Below are 23,079 nucleotides of genomic sequence, written 5' to 3'. Positions count from 1 at the left end.
TAGAGATGGGGTTTCATCATGTTGTTCAGGCTGGTCTTGAATTCCTGACCTCAAATGATCTGCCTGCCTCTGCCTCCCAGAGTGCTGGAATTATAGGCATGAGGCATCTGTGCCCGGCCTCATGAATATTTATTGAGCCCTTACTAAGTATCAAGCATTTTTTTAGGTGCTGAGGAGCAACTGTGAGTAAAATAATAGAGATTATATTCAATTGGTAGATGTTGGAGTTTACATCTTTTTCTCATTTTCTTATTGGAGGTGAAGGAGGCTGCACTGCCTTTGTTCTACCATGTATAAACTGGATTCTGTCTCAGTTATTAATATCAAATGTGTGTGGAGGGGAATAATCTCATTTAATACAGATGAATTGAAATATTTCAGCAAGCACAATTTGAAAAAATTTCAACCTGCTTGAGCAGAGGATACATGGAACTATTTTCTTAGATTCTTAAAATGGCCATATGATTTAATTTTTCTGACTTAATATTATTGTGTATTTTATTTGTAGCACCAGCCTACAGGCCCTTGGGAACAGCCTTCTGAGCCAGCATTTATTCAGACTGCATTACCATGTCCTCCATGTCAAGTTCCTATTCCTGTGTAAGTATTAGAATTTCAATTTAAAAAAAAAAAAAACAACTTTTGACATAGGTTGAAGGATATCTGAAGTCAGTCTCCCTTTTTTCTTAGTTCAGTTCATTATTATTTCAAGCCTACCCTGTAAACTAGTCTCTCTGTCTTAAGCTTCATTCTTTTCCAAACATATTTGTTATACTTGCCTATAAACCTTCTATAGGTATCTTTTTTTGAGTCTTTACGCCCGTTTAGAGCTTGATGCCCTTCTTAGCTTTCCATAGCAACTTATACATGCAGTTATAAAAACAAATTCAGGAAACATCATTTGTTTTCCTGATGACTCCCATACTAGAGTGTAAGCTCCCTGAAGACAGAAGAAAGCCAGGTTTTAGATAAGGCAAACTTGACGAATATTTAAAGGAAGCCTTGGAAATGAAAGGAAGTAGTCTCCCAGATGGGCTGGTGAATAACTGGAACTGAGCTGTAGGGAGCCGAACCTGTAGTAATAGGGAATCCTGGAATTTTTTTTATACTTCCAGCAGAAGTTACGGAGTATAGGGAAGAAAGAGGCACAGAATGCTTAGAAGCAACATAAAATTAGAAAAGGGGCTGTTGTCTACAGCTAAGGTGCCAAATTAAACATTGGTATTTCTTGTGTATTGATCTTTTAAAAAGAGGATTTTTGGTTTTGTTTGTTTTTTACTTCCAAAAGCTTTCATTTCCACAACATTCCTCCCAGTTGAAATAGCATGTATATTTTTGTATATTGGTCACATAGTCAAGTTGGGAAGCAAAGTGTTGTTTGGAGATATATGCACAAATAGGGAAGTTTTAGTGTGTAGATTTAACGAATGAGGGTTGTAAAGTTAGCACAGAGGTTTTTCATGTAGGTATTCAGTTATATGAGACTAACTGTTTTACTGAGGACTTAAGTTATAATCATGAGGAACCAAGTTATTGCTAGTATCTCTTACTATGTTAGAATTATTAGTGGCCTAAGATTTTTCCTCTGAGAGAAATAGAAGAGACATTGATATCATAATTTATAGGCACTAAACTATTGTCCAGTTATACAGTACTTAATTACCTTTGAATTCTGTAGTCTACTTTTTTTTTTTTTTTTTTTTTTTTTTGAGATGAAGTCCCTCTGTTACTCAGGCTAGAGTGCAGTGGTGCAGTGTTGGCTCACTGCAGCCTTCTTCCGGGTTCAAGCTATTCTCCTGCCTCAGCCTCCCGAGTAGCTGAGACTATAGGTATGCACCACCACACCCGGCTAATTTTCATAGTTTTAGTAAAGATGGGGTTTCTCCATGTTGCCCAGGCTGGTCTCAAACTCCTGGCCTTAAGTGATCCACCCGTATTGCTGAAATTACAGGCATGAGCCACTGTGTCTGGCCCTTACTTAGTCTGTTTTATATTAAGGTTATTTAATTCAGTTAATTTGCTTGAAATCTTACTTTGGATAAAATATTATCTGACAGTAGAAAAACTGCCTGGAATTGCTAAGTCATGTTTACTAGAGATTTGAAAAATGATATTAGATTGTAATGGTCTTTCTTTCTCATTTTAATGGAATGTGTTGCTGGAAGGGGTGTGTGTACTAAAACAGATTGTCTCTTAGAGTAAAAGCTCTTGAGTTTAGGGTTGTGCTTCTCACTAACTTCTCCTGTTAATAAGTTGTATACCTTCTCAGTTTGTTTATAAAATAACAAGGTTCATGATAGTTACAACAATGTCAGTAAGGAGAGAATTTTCAGAGGTCCTTATCATTGTAAAATGTCCTTTGTATGTAGCAACAATTTTTGTTTAACTTAAAGTCCATTTTGTCTGATGTTAGTATAGCCACTACAACTCTGTTGGTTACTGATTGCATGGACAAATGCTTAGCAGCAAACTACCGAAATTGACTCAAGAAGAAACAGAAAATCTGAAGAGATTGAAACAAAGATCTACTAAAGAGATTGAATTAGTAATTTAAAATTTATCACAAAGAAAAACCCAGGACCAGATGACTTCACTTGTGAATTCTACCAAAAATATAAAGAAGAATTTACATCAATCCTTTCAATTAAGGAGGATCACTTCCCACCTTATTCAACAGACCTGCTATTTCCCTGATACTAAAACCAGAGAAAGATATTACAAGAAAACTACAGACCAATATCACATGTGAATATAGATGCAAAAATTCTTCACAGAATAATAACAAATTGAATCCAGTACCATGTAAAAAGATTAAACACTGTGACCAAATGGGTTTATCCCAGAAATATAGGGTTGATTCAACATAAGAAAACCAATCAAAGTAATTCCTGGGTTTTACTCTTGCCCAGGCTGGAGTACAGTGATGTAATTCTAGCTCTCACTGCAGCTTCAAACTCCTGGGCTCAAGGGATTCTCCTGCCTCAGCCTACTGAGTAACTGGGCTAAAAGTATGTGCCATCATATCTGGCTAATGTTTTTAAAAATTTTTATAGAAATGAGGTTTTGCCCAAGCTGATCTCAAATACCTGGCCTCCAGCAATCCTCCTGGCTTGGCCTTCCAAAGTGCTAGAATTATAGGCATAAGCCACTGTGCTCATCCAGTTGGTATAATTCTTAGCAGTAAAGGGCAACTGATAGATGTAGCACAGCATTTGACAGAATCTGACACACTTTCTTGATAAAAACACTCAAGTGTGGAAGAAAAGATAATTTCTTCAACCTGATAAAGGGCATCTGTGAAAAACCCACAGTTCACATAATACGTCATTGTGGAAGATTTATCAGGTGATAAGATCTTGTGTGTCAAAAGTTTTAAGGAGTCCTCAAAAATACTGTTACAGTTACTTAATGAGTTCATTACTTTTGCAAGAAACATCAGTGTACAAAGCCAGTGGTATTTCTGTACACTGGAAGCAAACAATCTGTAAATGAAATTAAGAAAACAATTCTACTTATATAGCCTGAAAAGAACATGTTGTTTAAGAAATTCAATAAAAGGAATGTAAGATTTGTACAGTAGAAACTGTAAAACCTAAATGAAAACCTAAATAAAAAGCACAGTAACATTTATGTCTCACCAAATTAGACTGGAAATAGAATAGCTCTATAGTTGGTTAATTTGGTTCATTCAATTATACATCATCAAAAGCTCAACTTGTCTTTCCATTTTGTTTTCCTTAGTGTGTCATCTCTGACCTCAGGCTGTTTGCCTTTCTGTTAACTTCCCAATCCAGACATGAAAATTTCCAAAGGGAGAAACTGCAATGTGTATGCCTTCTGTCTGTCATCATCATCACCTTTTCTTTTTTTCTTTTAAGGATAAGGAAACTTCTCCGAAGCTCCACAGGATAACTCTTTTCACATTTCATTAGACCATTTTTAAACCAATCCCTGGAAAGGGAAATAATGTTTATTTTCTTAAATAGACTTTATTTTTTAATAAAATGTTCAGGTTTACAGAGAAAATTGCACAGAAAGTATACAGAGTTCCTATGCGTGTCCCCATACCACACATAGTTTTCTCTATTACCAACTTTCATTAGTGATACATTTTTTACTGTTGAGGAACCAATATTGGTATATTATTATTAGCTAAAGTCCGTAGATTACATTAGAGTTTACTTTCTGTGTTGTATGTTTCTGTGGGTTTTGACAAATGCATAGTGTCATGTACTTACTGTTATGATTTCATACAGAATAGTTTCACTGCCCTAAAAATGCCCTGTGCTACACCTGTTCAAACTTCTTCTCCCCTCCCCATCTCAAACTCCTAGCAACCACATATTTTTTTACTGTCTCTGTAGTTTTGCCTTTTCCAGAATGTTGTATAGTTGGAATTTTACGGTGTGCAGCATTTTCAGACTGGCTTCTTCACTTAGCAATATGGTTTTATGGTTCTTCTGTGTCTTCTCATGGATTGATAGTTCATTTCCTTTTATCATTGAATAATAATACATTGTATAAAGGTACCATAGTTTGTTTATCTATTTGCCATACAAGGACATTTTGGTTGCTTCCAAGTTTGGCAATTAAGAATAAAGCTGCTATAAACATTTATATGCAGATTTTTGTGTAGGCATTAGTTTTCACCCAATTTGGGTGAATACTTAGGAGTGCAATTGCTGGATCACATGGTAAGACTTTGTTTAGCTTTGTAAGAAGCTGTCAAACTGTCTACCAAAGTATCTGAATCATTTTGCATTCTCATGACAATGAATGAGAATTTTTGTTTCTCTACATTCTCACCAACATATGATATTGTCAGTGTTTTGGATTTTAGACATTCTATTTTTAATTGATACATAATAATTGTACATATTTATAGGAAACATAATGCTGTTTCAGTATATACAATGTGATATATAGTAATCAGATCAGGGCAATTAGCATATCCATCATATCAGGCATTTATTATTTGTTTTGGGAACATTCAGCATCCTCTTTTCTAGTTATTTGAAAATATGTATCATTGTTAACTATAATTGTCTGTAACTATAGTTATAGATATCTGTAGATATCTATTGTTATAGGTAACTATTGTTATCGATAGTTAATAGTAGAAACTATAGTTGACAATAGATAACAATAGTTTTATAGCACTGTAGGATAACTATACAACACCAGAACTTGTTCTTCCTATCTAGCTGTAATTTTGTTCTTTAACAAATCTCTCTTATCTCCCCTTCCCTCTACCTTTTCCACCCTGTAACTATTATGCTTTTTATTTCTACGAGATCAACTTTTCAGCTTCTACGTGAGTGAGAATATGCAGTGTTTAACTTCCTGTTTCTTTTTGCCCATTTTTATGTTGCATTATTTGTTTTCTTATTGAGTATATTTTGGAGACAAGTCATTCACCAGCTGTGTGTTTTTCAAGTATTTTTTGCCAGTTGTGGTTTATCTTTTGTTGTTGTTGTTTTTGAGTCAGGATCTTAGCTCTGTTGCCCAGGCTTTTCCTCCTTTGGAGTAGGAATGCAGTGGCTTCATCATAGCTCACTGCAGCCTCAACCTTCTGGGCTCAAATGATCCTCCAACCTCAGCCCTACCTCCAACCTCTTGGTAGCTGGAACTTCAGGCTTGCACCATTGTGTCCAGCTAATTTTAAAAATTTTTATATTTTGTAGGGATTCATTATATTGCCCAGGCTGGTCTTGAAATTCCTGTGCTCACATGATCCTCTTGTCTCAGCCTCCTAAAGTGTTGGAATTATAGATAGGCATGAGCCACTACACCCAGCCTTTGTGGCTTTTCATTCTCTAAATGTTCTTTGCAGAGCAGTAATTTTTAGTTTAATGACATCTATCATTCATTTTTATTTCATGGATTGTGCTTTTGATGTTATATCTAAAAAGTTGTCTTAAACTCAGAGTACCCAGATTGTCTGTGTTTTATAGTTTTGCATTTTACAGTTAGATCTGTGATTCATTTTGAGCTAACTTTTGTGAAAGGCGTAGGATCTGTCTAGGTTTTTTTGCAAGTGGATGTCCATTTGTTCCAGCATCAACTATTTATTGAAAAGCATATCCTTTCTTCATTCAATTGGCTTTGCTCTTTTGTCAAAGATCAGTTGACTGTGATTTGTGTGGTTCCATTTCTGGGCTGTTTTCTTCCATTTGCCTGTTCTTTTATCAGTACCATACTGTCTTGATCACTATAGCTTTATAGTAACTCTTGAAGTTGGGTGGCATCAGTCTTTCGACTTTGGTTTCTTCAGTATTGTGTTACCTGTTCTGGGTCTGTTATCTTTCCATATAGACTTTAGAATCAGTTTGTTGACATATACAAAATAACTTGCTGGGATTTTGATTGGAATTATGTTGAATCTGGATCAAATTGGGAAGAAACCACATCTTAATAATTTTTAGCCTTAATATCTGTGAACATGAAATATCTCTTCATTTATTTAAATCTTTGATTTCTTTCATAAGTATTTTGTAGTTTTCTCATAGAGATCTTGCATATATTTTGTTAAATTCATACCCAAGTATTTCATTTGTTGTGCTAATGATTTTAATTTAAGATTCTAACAGTTCATTGCTACTATGCAGGAAATCAATTGACCTTTGTATATTAACTTTGTATCCTGTAACTTTACTGTAATTGCTTATTGTGTCTTTTTTTTTTTTACTATTCTTAGAGTTACCCTCTTTAGGTATTATTTTTGTATAATTTGTAATGTTTTCATTTTATTTTATTTTTTCCTTTCAGGGAATGTCTTGGGAAACATGAGGTGAGTTACAGGTGCAAAATTTTAAGTAAAGCTTATAATGTATACTCTTATATACTAGTGTAACTTTTCTATATTAGAGTTGTCAGAAATAATAAAGTCAAAGTATTGTTATTTTACCGTTATAAAGAGTACAATAATTTGCTAATTTAAAAAATATACAATGCCTCTATTTGAGAATTAGACTGTGTATATGTATTTACTACAGAATTATATTGAATTTTCTTTTTAGGAGGAGAATGTTTTGCTTCTTGGCATTCATTACTTTGGAATATTTTGATAGGTTACTTTGTTTTGATCATCAGTATTATTATTCATGCAAACTTAGTAGGCCTTTGTGAAACTTGTTCTCAAATGATAGCAGAGTAATTTTGGAAACATGTAATATGTCCAGAAAGTTTCGCTTGATGTGTGATTTGCTGATTTGCTTTATCTTTTAAGGTGAGTCCACTACCATGCCATGCTGTAGGTCCCTACTCTTGTAAAAGAGTTTGTGGAAGAATCTTAGATTGTCAGAATCACACATGTATGAAAGAATGCCACAAAGTAACCGAAATTGATGGCTCAACTGGAAAAAACAAGGTAATGTTCTTAGACTGAATGCATATCTGCCCATAGTATTCTTGAAACATTTTTTCAACAATTACTCCATAAATATTTTTCTGTTTTGCTTTAGCTTCCTTCCTCTATTTTTGCCCTTATCCCTTCTCCTTCCTTGCCTTTCCTAAGACAGCTGCCTTAAACAGCTTGGGGTATGTAGTTCTGTATCTTTATTCCAATTTATAATAATTGCCTTTTAATGTGGAACTCTTTACATACCATACCTGTGTTAATATATAGGATATAGTTTTATGATAAAAATACGTAGGTTATATATCTTCTTAAATAGTAGGTAGGAGTATCACTTCCATTTCTCATTATTTATATCTGAGTTTAGTCTAGAACTTTTACTCTAAGTTAAACCTGACACACAGGATGATTGATACTCATAATTTTAATAAATTAAAGTAAATTCCCAGTCTTTTGTTGGAAACTAAAATAAATGGCATCAAAGATGAATAGCGTATCTATGTGTATAATTAAAGCATTTTACAAGCATATGAAAACTTAGCTATTCAAAGATCTCTAAAAATTGCCATCTTACAGGGAAAAACAAATGTAGCTGATGTTAAAGTTTATTTTTAAAATAATTTTTTTCTAGACTTCCATTCTATAGGGAGTTGTCATACTAGTGTCTAAATGAGAAATAGGCCAGAAAATTTAAGTGTCACTTTATTATTAACATTAAATTTACAACTATTTAAATTATTAATATGACTTGTGCTATCGAAAATTTTAGTTGCATCATTAGGTTATTTTTTGTCTTCAATTTATAATACATGACAACATAAATGCCCATGGTATTCTTGTTTATGTGCAAACATATGTGTAAATGTATTGCTTATGATTTACCAATCCATGTGTTTACCCTCTAAAATGTACTCTTGATAAAAAGAAAATGATACTAGAATTGTAAAATCAGACTAAACAAATAATGATACAAAATAATTTTAACTAGTTAGGGTGTAGCTGTTCTATGGCTTTCCTCTCCCAGGTTTCCAGAATATGAAGTGAGTCAGAAAAAGCTTATTTTCAAAGCTGATGTGACTATTAGAGATTTATGGTGGATTATCCCAAAATTGCTTCCTGGGTTAAGGCTTTGGTTTTTCTTTTTAAATGAGAACTACATATGATATTTGACAGACAGACTTTCTGTATTTCTTAACTAAGATAGTCTTTCCTAGAAGATAGAACTTGATATTGGAAGTAATCCAGGAAGATAACGGGGATTTGTTTACCCCATAGCTGGAAGGAACTCATATTCTAAGTATAATTTTCATTTTGCAGATAGGGAAGCTGAAGCTCTGTGACTTGTCCATGATTATGCAATAGGAGAGTAGTAGATCAGAAAGTATTATGCCTGATCCTTTAACTCCCAGCCCAATGTGCTCTTCTACTCATGTTGTTTAAATAGAAGATTATTGTAGGTGTACCACGTAGTCAGGAAGAGCAAATGGAATAGACTCTTTGTGTTAACCTTGGTTCTCTTTGCATATTTTGTTACTCATTGCCTAATACTCGCTCAGTCTTTCCCATTTCAGAAAGTCATTTTACCGTTTTTACCCACTTGGGCAGATCAAAGACATAGGAATCATGCTTGATTTCTTTCTTGTCTTTCTTGTCCTTTTTTTCACAGAAAATCCTCCTAGGTTTGTCTTCAAAATACATCTTGACTCTGACAGTTTCTCCTAACCTGTAGAACTAATATCCTCATGTAAGCCACCATCACCTTTGACTTAGATTTCTGCACTAGTTTCCTAACCAGCCTTTCTACTCTCACTTTGTTTTACTGCATCAGCCAGATTAGTCTTTTAAAAAATGTAAATCAGGTATCATCTTCCTGCTTCACATCCTTTGATAGTTTTCAGTCACTCTTAGACCAAAATTTAAATCCTTTTCAGTGGCCTATAAAGGTTCAATAATGATCTCACTCCTCACTGTCTTTCCCAACTTTCGTCTAACTACTCATCACTCCCTTGCTTACTCACTTCTGCTTCTGTGCTTCCTGTTTCTTGAACATTTCACATTTGTATTTTCTTAGAGCCTTTGTACTTGTTCTTTTCGTTGGAACTCTCTATTCTGATGGTTCTCTCCCTCATTTAACTCAGTTTCTATTCACATGTGATCTTTATCAGGCAGGCTTCATTCTTTTTGCTATCACCACTCTTTCTTATCCTGCTTTATCTTTCTTCAGATTAGTTACCAAGATATTATATTCATAATAAATGTAAGTTCCAGGGGCCTATCTCATGTCTTCCCCATGCCAAGAACAGTGCCTGGGACATTAGTATTGTATTGAAAAGAAGTATTTGTGGAATAAATGAATATGCCTCTTAAAAATAATTATTTATAAATTAATATTTTTATAATTTGAAACACTATTTCTCTTTTTAATCTTATATGTCAAAAAAATAGCTTAGACTTTTATCATAGTAACTATTGTAATCATGGCTTCTCTTTGGAATTATAGTAAAAATGTTTGACCTTTAACATTTAATATCCATGTCTATAGCTCTCTTATTTTACCTCAAGTATGACCTGAAAAAACAAACCGTATCCTGAAACAAGTATTTTTAACCTTTTTTAGTAGATTCTAATGCTAGTTAACATTATTAAATCACTAGAGAAAAGGGAGGTGCCTTAAGTTACATTGAGGTACATTTATTTGTAAAATGTAATTTAGCTTTAATTCATTGATATTCATTAAACTATAAACTACTGGTCATTCTTTTTTCGTTCTATATGTGTTTCTCTTGCAAGATGAGATCATTATCTTCCGACTGTTGACGGTGCTTTAGAATTTTTATTTATGTGTTAACAATGTATTGATTTATTTAGTTAAATGATAATTATTGTATAGAAATGGATAAACATTTTTACTCTATATCTTCTTTTCTACCTCTGATTCTTTAGGAAGTAATTTACATTTTTAGTGAGATACTTTATATGGTCAGGTTCATTTTAAGGTTCATTTAAAAATGAGACAATTTGACTTAATGAGGTTTGTAAGCAAAAATCTATATGAACAATAGTCATATTGACAATCTTGCTATTCTTTAGTGTGAGTATTTTTAAGATAAATAAGAGTATGTACCATTTGATTAACTATGTTTCTAAGAGCTGCGGAAGTCCTTTATTTTAATGGGATATATACATTTTATGACTCTAACGTATGGAAATATTAGGCTTACCTTGTACTTAGGTGATTTATTTCCTGCTATTTTTCAGGCTGGCGCAGAATGCCTTCATTGTGAAGAAGGGTGCTCTAGGTCACGGCCACTAGGTTGTCTTCATCCATGTGTTTTGCCATGTCATCCTGGAGAATGTCCACCTTGTGTTCAGATGCTTAGAATAAAATGTCACTGTAAGATCACAAGCCTGTATGTGGAATGTAGGTAAGTGGACTGAAAAAAAAAAGTCTTATTACATTTAGTTGAATTGGTATCTTTTTATAATAAGAACCCTTTATAGTCTACTTTGCTTAAACTCTAGATGCCTAGATTTTCCAATAGAGACCTGGAAGGAAGACATGTAGAATACTCCACTTTCTGGATACTTCAGCCTGATTTCAAACAGGGAAATTGTGCTTTTTTTCCATTTTGAGATTCTGTATAAGATTTAGTTATGAAAAGTTATCATTGCTTTTGAAAAAAATTAGAGAAATACTGCTGTAACTGATAGTTTGACTATGTCAAATTAGAATTTTGTTCAATCAAAATTTGACTTGTACATACAGCCACACCTTGTTTTATTGGACTTCGCTTTATTGTACTTGGCAGATACTGAGTTTTTTACAAATTGGAGTTATTTGGCAACCGGCACTGAGCAAGTCTTGATGCTATTTTTCCAACAGCATGTGATTACTTTGTGTCTCTGTCACATTTTAGTAATTCTCACAATATTTCAAGCTTTATTATTATTATTATATCTGTGATGATGACCTGTGTTCAGTGATCTCTGATGTTACCACTGTAATTATTTTGGGGCTCCATGAACTGCACTTCTGTGAGACAGTGAATCATTGATAGATGTTGTGTGTGATTGAACTGCATCACTAGCAGTTCCCCTATCTCTCTCTTTCTCCTTGGGCCACCTTATTCCAAGGAATAGCGGTATTGAAATTAGGCCAATTAATAACCTTACAATGGTCTCTAAGTGTTCAAGTGAAAGGAACATGTGGCTGACTTTAAATCAAAAGCTAGAAATGATTAAGCTTAGTGAGGCATGTCTAAAGCTGAACTAGGCTAAAAGTTAGATCTCTTGCACCAAACAGTTGTGAATGCAAAGGAAAATTTCTTAAAGGAAATTAAAGTTCATTCCAGTGAACAAAGAATAAGAAAGCAAAGCAGCCTTATTGCTGATATGGAAAAAGTTTTAGTGGTCTGGATAGAAGGTCAAAGTAGCCACAACATTTAGAGATGCTCCTAACTCTCTTCAATTCTGTGAAGACTGAGAGAGGTGAGGAAGCTGCAGAAGAAACATTTGAAGGCAGCATAGGTTGGTTTATAAGGTTTAAGGAAGAAGCCATCTCTATAACGTAGAAGTTCAAGGTGAAGCAGCAAGTTATCCAAGAAGGTTTAGATAAGATCATTGATGAAAGTGGCTACACTAAACAACAGATTTCCAACGTAGACAAAACAGCCTTCTATTGTAAGAAAATGCTGTCTAGGACTTTCATAGCTAGAGAGAAGTCAATGCCTGGCTTTAAAGTGTCAAAAGACAGGGCAACTCTCTTGATAGGGCCTAATGCAGCTGGTGACTTTAAATTGAAGCCAGTACTCATTTACTACTCTGAAAATTATGCTAAATCTGGTCTACTTCTGCTCTGTAAATGGAACAACAAAGCCTAGATGACAGTATATCTGTTTACAGCACGACTTACTGAATATTTTAAGCCCGCTGTTGAAACCTTCTGATCAGAAAGATTCCTTTTAAAATATTACTGCTCATTGACAATATACCTGTTTACCCAAGAGCTATAATGGAGATATACAAGAAGATGAATGTTTTGTTCATGACTGCTAACACAACATCCATTCCTCAGCCATGGTTCAAGGAGTAATTTAACTTTCAAGTCTCATTTTTTAAGAAATACGTTTTGTAAGGCTGTAGCTGCCAGATGTAGGTAGTGATTTCTCTGATGGATCTGGGTAAAGTAAACTGCAAATGTTCTGGAAAGGAGTCACCATTCTAGATGCCATTAAGAACGTTCATATCAACAGGAACAGGAGTTTGGAAGAAGTTAATTCCAGCCCTCATAGATTACTTTGAGGGATTCAAGACTTCAGTGCAGAAAGTAACTGTAGAGTGGTGGAAATAGCAAAAGGACTATAATTTAAAAGGAGCCTATAGATGGGACTGAATTGCTGCTAATAAAACTTTAATGGATGAGAAGTTGCTTCCAATGGATGAACAGAGAAAGTGGCTTCTTGAAATGGGTTGTACTCCTGGTGAAGATGCCATGAACATTGTTGAAATGACAACAAAGGATTAGGATATAGAATATTACCCAAACTTAGTTAAAGCAGCAGAAAGATTTAAGAGGAATTTAGAAAGAAGTACTACTGTGGGTAGAATACTGTGAAACACAGCCTCGCATGCTGCAGAGAAATCTTTCTGAAAGGAAGAGTCAATTGATGCAGCAAACTCTATTGTTATCTTATTTTTTAAAATTGCCACAGCCACCTCAGTCTTCAGCAACCACCACCCTGATTGGTCAGCAGCCATAAACATCTAAGCATGATGCTCCACCTGGAAAAACATTAAGACTGACTGAAGGCTCAGATTGAGCATTGGCAGTTTTTAGTAATAAAGCATTTTTAAGTTAAGGTATACACATTGTTTTTTATGATGTAATGTAATGCTGTTGCATACTTAGTAGATTGCAGTATTGTTTAAGCATAACATTTATATGCACTGGGAAACCAAAAAATTTGTGTGATTTGCTTTAGTATGATATTCACTATATTAAGGTGGTCTAGAACTGAACCTGTAGTATCTCTGAGCTATGCCAGTAGTTTACTTAGGCATAATTTTTAAGCTATAGATTTTGTTGTTGTTGTTACTTTTTGAGACGGAGTCTCCCTCTGTCGCCCAGGCTTGAGTGCAGTGGTGCCATCTCAGCTCACTGCAACCTCCACCTCCTGGGTTCTTGGAATTTTCCTGCCTCAGCCTCGTGGAGTAGCTGGTACTACAGGTGTAGGCCTCCATGCCTGGCTAATTTTTTGTATTTTTTAGTAGAGACAGGGTTTCACTGTTTATAGATTTTACGTTTTAATCTATAAGCTATAGATTTAAAACGTCGGCCTTTGTTTATAACAAATGTTGCTGTTATAGCATCTATCACAGTAGGATATGATCAGTATATTTTCTTTAAAAAATGCAAGTTTTTGTTTATGGATTATTTTGATGGAAGAAAAAAAATTCCCTTTTGTTTAATAATGATACAACATAATTTACCACTTAACTCTCTCCTGGCTGTTTCACTCCAGTCCATAAAGTGAGCTTTTTATAAATATATTTTACTCAAGTTTCATTGGGAAATATTACTTTATTTTGTTTTTTTTAGTATAATTACCTTTCAAAAAATTCTTGTTCTTATTAGCTAATATTTGTTTTTGTTCCCTAAAGTCTAGGCTCATGCTTTGGTAAATTGTAGGAGACAAATTTCATTCTTTTCTTATATTAAAGTTATTTTGTTGAAATCTCATAAAGTATTATAATTTTTAATCTTAGAAGTTTTGTAGGGAGAATTTAGAGGGCAATTTTGCATTATTAATGGATGGTAACGGATGAACTTGAGCAGTATTACACCTGCATTCTGTTATTTATATAGCTTGTTCCTGATGAAACTTTCAGCCATGAATTTTAGCATCCATTGATGATTCTATCACAGTTGGTACTGTGATAACATTTGAGAAAATAGAGGAAGCTCTCAAGAACAACACACATGTGCGTGCGTGCCCAGGTGCTTTATTAATGAAACCCTTGACCATTTAATCCCAGTGATACTACATGTTCTAGAGCATAGAAACCCAAGGAAATAATCAAGTGTATTTTATAAAACAAAAAGTGGCCAAGTGGGAATTTTCTAACTCCATCTTGTACATTTATTAATTGACATTTCACTGTAAAAGCTCTCTCCACCTCGTATGTTAATACTAGCGTTAACAAGTGGCTTTTTTATTCGTTTCTTTACATCATTTTGATGTTTAATTTATTGAACACCAAAGGCCCATGGGAGTGTCTTTATAAACTGGTTCCCATGTCTTTTTGATGTGTTTCCATCCTTGTGTTTGTATTTTCTTTTTTTTCTGACTAATAAAAATGATCCAGGCTCATTTTGTACTTTGCCTATCCTAGCCCAAGACTTAGACATTTCTCTGAGGGCCTTTTTGGTGGACAGTGATATTGAAAAACCACTTGGTATCCTTATTGCTCCTTGTGTATCATTGCTTTTGGGCTCTCTGTTTTAATAAGGACCATTTTAAAATTTATTTTTGTGAATTGACTGTTGACATCCTTTGTGTATTTTTTTTTTTTCCCTTGGGGTGTTGGTCTTTCTTTCCCGCTTAATTTCCTGGGGTTTTAAATAGTTCCTTATGTATTAGGAATATTAACCATTTAAGTATGATATATACTGCAAACATCTTCTGCCTCTTTGTTGTCTTTTGAGCTAGCTTATGGGTTGTCATTTTTTGGGGGTTTTTCTTTTCTTTTTTTTTTTTTGCTTTGCAGCCACTTTTTAATGTAATTATATCTTGACTTTACAATACTTTTGCCTCATAATTGATTTCTCTCATCTCTTATCATTGGTTAATATCTCTAGTCCAGTGTTAGGTAGCATTGGCCCTGCCTTGTTTGTTTCTTTAGAGTAATTACTTCCTGTATTTCTGCATTGTGTAAGATGTTGGGTTTATCACCATGTTAGAGAGTATTCAACAATTTCTATTTTCTTGAGTGTATATGTATATTTAAATCAGGATTGGATGCTGAATTTGCCAAGTGATGTTTTAGTATCTATGGAGATAATCATACCATTTTAATCCTTAAGTCTGTTGATTTTAATCTCCTAATATTTTATTTAGCATTTAAAATATTTATAAATTGTATTCGTCTATAGTTTTTAAATTTTGTATTGTTTATCAGATTGGGGTGTCAACATTATGTTTGTTTTATAAAATAAACTTGGCTATTTTCTCAGTTTTCTATGCTTTAGAATACTTCATGTAGTATCATTGAGGGTTTTATGGAATTCTTCTATGAAACCATCTGGACCTGGCATGTGTGTGTTGTTTTTGATAACTTTATCTATTTTTTTCTAAGGAAAATTTCTCTCTCTTATGGGGTCATTTTTGGAAAACTATTTTCCTTAGAAGTTATCTATTTAATCTAGGTTTTTCAAATTTATTTGTTTAGAAGTTTATAAAGTTTACTGTAATTAAAATTTTGTTGTTTTATGATTTCCGCTTTGTCATTCTTATTTTGAATATTTTTGCTTTCTCCCTCTTTCTTAGGTGTTAGGTAGTAAATTTTTTATTTTAAAAAACCTAGGATTTTGATTAACTAGATTGACTGTTCTTTTATTCCTTACCACATTTTTCCGCTCTTATTTTACTGTTCCCTTTAAAAATACTATTATTTTCTTCAAAAAGGAATTTCTGAATTTTTTTAAAAGAATTGGGAATTTAATTCATTTATTTTCATGCTTTCATTTTTATCATAGATGTACTTAAAGCTTGTGGATAATTTAATTATTGGTTTTGGAATATTCCCTATATTCATATTTATACTACTTTCTTTGTATTTGAGAGTTTCTGTTTTTACATTATATTTCCTCCTGTACTCAAGAGTTTTAAAATAGAAGATCTAGTTTTATTGCATTGTGATCAGAGCATGTGTTTGTAATATTTTTCTAATTTATTACAAAATAACAGGGCTTCCTTTGTAAAATAAAGTGATCAATTTTTGTGAATATTCTATGTGCTTTAGAAGATGTAATCTCTTAATAATCAGATATAAGATATGGGATGTGTGTATGTATCATTTTTTAATACAGTAGCTTTGTCTTATAGTGAAAATACTATATTAAAATTCTGTATTATTAGTGTATTTCTTTTTGTTTTTGTTTTTTGATACGTAGTCTCACTCTATTGGTCAGGCTAAAGTACAGGGGTATGGTCATGGCTCACTAACTCCTGGGCTCAAGTGATCCTCCCACTTCAGCCTCCCATGTAGCTGGGGCCACAGGCACATACCAACACATCTGGCTAATTTTAAATACATTTTTTGTAGAGATGTGCTCTCGCTATGTTGCCCAGGCTGGTCTCAAAACATCTGGGCTCAAGAGATCCTCCTGCCTCAGCTTCTTAAAATGTTGGGATTACAGGCATGAGCCATCACACCTAGTCTATTAGTGTGTTTCTGTATCTCTTTGCAACTGCTGTAGTTTTTGCTTATAAAGATGATTAAGCTGTTATATGTTGTACAGAGTTTTTAATAATTATGGCTTCTAGCATTAAAAGGTATCCTTTGTTACATTTAATACCTTTGGCTTAAATTCTTATGCATTCCCTTTTTCACTTTAATAGGTAAGTTAAGTCCTTTAACAACTTTTAATATCACTAATATCTTTGGTTTAGCTCTGAGTTATTCCTTTATGATTACTGTTTGTGTTATGTCACTTTTTGTTTATGTGATTTGTTTTCATTTCTCTTATTTAAAAGTTTTTCCTATTTAGTAAGGTTTACTTTTTTGTGTGTGGTTGATTATTTTTGTATTTGTACCTTTTTAATGTCTTTAGACACTTGTTTCTTTCATCTTTTACTAACTGGTTTGTCAGCTTTTAATTTTATCACCTGATTCTCATTTAAGACTGAATGACAGCCAGTGAGTTAATTGTCTGTCTTCTTTCCTTCTCCTCTAATTGTTTAGTTGCATGCTTTATTCTTTTTCAGAACATACAACATTTATATATTATTCTACTCTCATTCCCACCTTTTTTTCTTAGATTTTCAGTTTTAAATTTTAACCGTCAGTTTTTTCTGAAATTTTGTAATCTTTTCTTTGAATGAAGTGCATCCTCTAGTATATTCCCCAAGAGATCTCGTGGGTATAGTATTCCCTGAATGCTTAATTCTTAAACATTCCCCTGCATGTTTAAAAATGTTTTGCTATAGCATTTATAATTGTATAAAAAGTCTTATAATATGTGTTGTTTCCTAGAGTTTCTTGGAAATGCTGCTCTATGCTATCTACATTTATATTTTACTTTTGAGAAATTTGATGCCAGTCTGTCTTTTCCTTATGAGTTAATTGATCTTTTTTGCCTGGGACTCATAAAAGTCGTTTCTTTCTCCTTCATTTCCCTCCTCTATCTTTAAAATCTAACATTTTTTATTAGGGTATGACTCAGGGTTAATAATTTTTGATAAATTTTTCCAGGTACCTGATGACCCCTTTCAACATTTAAGTTCAGTATTTTTATTTTCCTGGATTATAATTTCAAATACCAGCTCTATTTCATTAATTTTGTTTTTGTTTTTTAGTTCTACCAATTGTATGTATGTTGGATTTTCTTCTTCTGTCTCCCATTTCAATCACTTACTTCTTTGACGTCTTGTTTCTATCATCTAGGTTGTTTTGCTGTCTCATTTCAGGGACCCTTATTAAATTTTGATTCAAGTAGGTTCTTCTGTAAATATGTTCTTCCATGAGCACTTTGTAATTTAGTTTTAATTTCTGATGTAATTTTATCTTAATTTTTTTTCCTGAATTCAGTCAACCTTTGTCCATTTCTTTTTCTTTTTCTTCTCCATTATGTTCTTAGGTTTTGCTTTTCTGACTTAAGGTGATAATGTATTGAAGGGCCGTATACCATACTCATATTGGGTAATTTGCTAGGACTCCCAGCACTCGGCATATAGTTATACCTACAGTTATAAGTTATTACAGCAAAAGGGTAGAAGGCACAGTCAGCAAAGGGAAAAGGTAGATGAGGTCAAGTGTACTAGTCACAAGCATCTAGAGTCTCCTCCCAGTGGAGTCACATGGGATGTGCTTAATTCCCCCAGCACTGAGTTGTGACACTTGTAAAATGTTTCTAACCAGAGAAGTTCATTAGAGACAGAGCATCCAGAGGTTTTTATTGGAGGAAGTTTACATAGGCAGCCTCACCTGGCACATATCAAAGTTCAGAGCTCTCAGAGGGAAAGCAACTGTTCAGCATACACCATTTGATTTGTACAAACAGTTTAGACATAGTCAGCTATTCTTATCAGGGAGTGGTGGGAACGTTCCTGAAATCCAAATTCCCAAGCACCAGCCAGAGGCTAGCCTTATAAGGAGGCCTTTCAAAAGATAGCAGTCAGTTCTGCTAGGTTAACACTTCTCTGTACAGGTGGTGGTTCATATATTCAGTTTGGAATATTATGTTTCAGTTTTTTTCTTTGTAATTCTTTTTTTGGATGAGAGGTATAGAAGGGAATTTTCATCAACTAAAAGGCTTTAGGTATCATTTTCTGTAGTAGTTTTTTACAGTTGTAAATTACACCTCTTTATGTTTTTTTTGAACAGAGCTTAGTATAAGATTTCTAGTTGATGACCACTCTCGTCAGATGGGAAAATACAGTTTTTTAAATGGTTGGTGTTTTAGGGTGGTGCTGGGAAGAGGGAGAGGAGTTATGTGTCCTTATTTTACTTTTGTTTTCTTTGGTCTTGCAAGATTCTAAATTTCCCTTCTTCTTTTGCCATGTCTCCAAAGTCTAAAGTTTGCCTTTTCCTTTTTACCTTTTTCCCAGAGTGCTGTCTTTCCCAGATTGGCTACTTGAATCTTGTGTACTTTTTTTTTTTTTTTTTTTTGAGACAAGTTGTCTCTCCGTCTCCCAGTCTGGATGCAGTGGCATGCCCATGGCTCACTGCAGCCTTGACCTCCCAGGCTCAGGTGATCTTCCCACCTCAGCTTTTCTGGTAGCTGGGACTATAGGTGCACACCGCCACACCAGGTTAATTTTGGTGTTTTTTTAAATAGAGACAGGGTTTCACCGTGTTGCCCAAGCTGATCTTAACTCCTGGGCTCAGGCATTTCACCCTCCTTGGTCTCCCAGAGTGCTGGGATTACAGGTGTGAGCCACTATACCCAGCCGTGTGTGCTTTTTAAAGTCTATTCCCTTCCGTTAGTGCTGTGGTCTACCAGGATGTTTTCAGTATTTACATACTTAGGGAGACCTTTTTCTGTTGTGATTTTGGCTCAGCTCCTCTTTTCCATTCAGTTTTTTTTTCAGGTCTCCGCTAGCTGTCAAAATACTTGCATTGGGAGCTTGACAAACAGCTCTGTCAGGAATTTTTTTTTTTTCTAGTTATAGGCAATTTGAAGTTTGTAGAAACTTGTATCTTCTAGTTGTGCTGCGGTCATGGGATTTAGTCATTTTATTTGTTATTAATGAATTATATGTTTTTTGAGGGAGATGTGTGGATATATTTGGATTATGGTGGCTTCCATTACCTCAGCACTACAGATTTTTTTTCCTTTTCTTAAATACATATTAAAGTGTATTTTTTTAATATAGAATTCTGTTGATTAGTTCTAATAATTTAATTTGCTTTCAATTCAGTGAATTATTTAAGTCATCTTTTCCTCCTGTGTGGAAATAAAAAACACAAACTGGTTTTCCTCTGCTCTTACACCACAATAATCAACAAAAAAGACTTTGGTGACCAAATCTTTGGGAGTTTCTTCCAACCAATAAGCAAGCAATCAGTTCTGTAGCAAGCACCAGCTGGGTGTCCTCTAATTCAGTTCTGAGAACCTGGAGAAGGTGTCAGATCCTGTAGGTTGAGGTTCAGTCCCACAAGACTGCCTCCCCTTCAGACACTAGTCTCACATTGAGGCCTCTGGAATTTCTGACTGACTGCCTTCAAGTTAGGTTCACATGGCCCCCTCTTTGGGTTTGATTGATTTGCTAGAGTGCCTTACAGATCTCAGAGAAAAATTTATGTTTATTGGTTTATTATAAAGGACATTGCAAAGTATACCGATGAGAAAATACATAGGGTGAGGTATGAAATAAGGGGCATAGTGATTCCATTCCTACCCCTGCCCCATCATTTGCATGGAATACCACCTCCAGGAACCTCTGTGTTCAGCTATTCGTAAGTTTTTGTACCCTTTCTTCTTGGGCCTTTATGGAGAATTCATTGGATATTCATAGGCATGATTGAAGTACGGACACTCATGTAGAAGTGACTGAACAGAGGGTATGATCTAGTAATGATAGACTGAGTGAGGAAACTCAGCAAGGCCTGTCTGTTTCAGTTGTTTTTGGCCTGTCTGTGCAGCCTTCCTTCTTCCAGAGTATGGGACAGGACCCCTTCTGAAATGGGGTCTTATGACCTACAATCAGACAAGGTAGGTCAGAATTTCTTTATGGCCTGCTCAAGACAGAAAGGCGGAAGAAGATACTATTTTTAGTTTTAATGGCCTGCCTTGGGGAGTGATGAGCCAAGAACCATGGATGAAAGCCAATATGTATATATTACTATGCTATTGTCTTTTTCTGCTTCATGTTTGTTTCTTCTGTAGAATTTGGATATAAAATATATAGACCTTGAAAAGTTAATTTATTCCTAGTTACAAAGTAACAGGAACAAAATAATATTAACTCTTAAGTTCAGAGGTGAACATTCTACTTGTAAGAATCTTAAAAATCCAATAGTGTTTAATAGAGCCAGCATAAAAACTTTGTGGCATTAAGTGAAACTTTGCCAAGAAATATCTTAGAGCGTATTTATAGCTAATTTAATATGAATATTTAGATAATAGTTTTAATTAACATAAAGAAGACTAATCTTATGGTATATATTGGCAATTATGATGGGTAAAAGCAAGAATAGGAAAAGCAAGAAAATACAGAATAAAGGAAAGGAGAAAAAAAGTAATGGGAAAGAGAAAGGTGAGATGCGTATGATAGGGAGTTTTAAATTGCCACTAGTTACTGACTTAGGCAGTGTCTATTGGAAAGTAGGTTTATTCCTGTTTGTGACTTTTTTCTGAATTATTCACTGAGCTATAAAAGCATTTTTGTTCTAAAGCAATCAGATCTAAAGTGAATTTTTATTTTATTTTACTTTATTTTTTTGAGACAGAGTCTCACTCGGTCACCCAGGCTAGAGTGCAGTGTCATAATCTTGACTCACTGCAACCTCCGCCTCCTGTGTTCAAGTGACTCTCATGCCTCAGCCTCCTAAGTAGCTGGGATTACAGGTGTCCACCACCACACCTGGCTAACTATTGTATTTTTAGTGGAGATGGGCTTTTGCCATGTTGGCCAGGCTGGTCTTGAACTTTCAGCCTCAAGTGATGCCCCTGCCTTAGTCTCCCAAAGTGCTGGGAGTACAGGCTAGAGCCACTGTACCTTGGCTAAAGTATATTAAATTCTAATATTAATAGCTTACCCAAGCTTTTTAAGTAAGTTAATTATATTTCTCCGAATAGCCTAAATTCCTCAATTTGAACGTGTTAAATAACTAGTTTTAAAATTATTTATGTAGGGTCATTAAGAACAATTGTAATTATGAGTTATAATAATAAATCTATAGGGAAGATAGTTACAGAAACTATTGAGGAGAGGCCAGGCACAGATGGTGTTTTGTGTGTGTTTTGTACTTACAGCAATTACACGTTTGGCATTTGACTTTTAGTAGTAAAGGGCTGGATGATTTGAGTTATCCGAACGGATAAGTAATTTGAAGATAATTGTTACAGAGAGGGAAATTAAAGTATTTCCTAGGAAAAAGGATAATTTTATGGATATGTTTGAAATCATGAGTTATTTTTAGAAAAATTATGCTATAAAATGGATTTTTGTTTGAATGTCATCAACTTTCTTATTTTTAGAAAAATAACCACAGCTGATGTAAATGAAAAGAACCTCCTCAGTTGTTGCAAAAATCAGTGCCCTAAAGAGGTAAGCTTTAGTAGAACCTTTTAAATTGTATTCCTTGGGCATTGTTTCTCTTGGATTTTCTTTTTTCTTGTTCCATCAAATTATTTCAGGTCATCTCTGGTGTATCATTTTTAATAAAAACTTAAGACATATGATTAGGGTAGATGCATCTCACTTTATAAATTTGGTGATATTAGGACCTGGAATGACCCTTTGAAGATTTTTTTTTTTAAAGCAATTTTAAAGATAGCTTACACACTTTATACAATAAAACATTGACCTATGCTTATCCCTCAAAATGTGATTCTTATTTAAAGTAGGTCAAGAATGATGTGGGTCCTGGCAGTTAGACAGTAAATCTATAGTAGGGTATTTTTAAAAATAGGGGTGCATGTGTGTATGCATGTGCATGTTTATGTATCTGTGGTGGGATAATGTGCGAGGTTAGGTATTCATAGCCACAGCATTATGAAGATGGTGATGTAGAAGATACCTCTGTACATTTTCATTGTGGCCTTTCATGTTGGTACTGTTAAGATATTGAATCTTTCAAGTTCACTATTTTGTTAATTAATATAAAGCATTCACCTATAAAATTTTGTTTTTAAAGATTCTGATGCTTGTATAAGCATTTTATTGAAACTAAAACTATCAAAAGGTAGTTAGAAAAAATTGTGCAAAGTAAAAAGGAAAGGAAACTCACTAGTGATTTATCCTGATAATAATTTGAGAAGCCAAAGCAGTCCATCT

At 34.2% G+C, this 23,079-nt stretch overlaps 1 protein-coding gene across 5 annotated transcripts in view; it reads left to right on the top strand.

The window, feature by feature from the left end:
- NFXL1 (nuclear transcription factor, X-box binding like 1) overlaps positions 1 to 23,079 on the top strand; it is a 76,569-nt gene that overhangs the window by 28,691 nt on the left and 24,799 nt on the right. For 3 of the 5 annotated variants that reach the window (XM_003933646.4, XM_003933645.4, XM_074396091.1), the window contains exons 15-19: positions 509 to 600; positions 6,769 to 6,790; positions 7,229 to 7,369; positions 10,616 to 10,782; positions 22,281 to 22,350. In XM_003933646.4, the coding sequence (XP_003933695.3) occupies positions 509 to 600; positions 6,769 to 6,790; positions 7,229 to 7,369; positions 10,616 to 10,782; positions 22,281 to 22,350 (492 nt within the window). The remainder of the gene's footprint in view (positions 1 to 508; positions 601 to 6,768; positions 6,791 to 7,228; positions 7,370 to 10,615; positions 10,783 to 22,280; positions 22,351 to 23,079) is intronic. The other 2 variants (XM_074396092.1, XM_074396093.1) reach the window with 1 other exon arrangement.

Source organism: Saimiri boliviensis, chromosome 3, assembly GCF_048565385.1.
Source record: "Saimiri boliviensis isolate mSaiBol1 chromosome 3, mSaiBol1.pri, whole genome shotgun sequence".
Lineage (NCBI taxonomy): Eukaryota > Metazoa > Chordata > Mammalia > Primates > Cebidae > Saimiri > Saimiri boliviensis.
The sequence above is the reverse complement of the archived record's forward strand: the minus strand, read 5'-3'. Positions and strand labels throughout refer to the sequence as shown.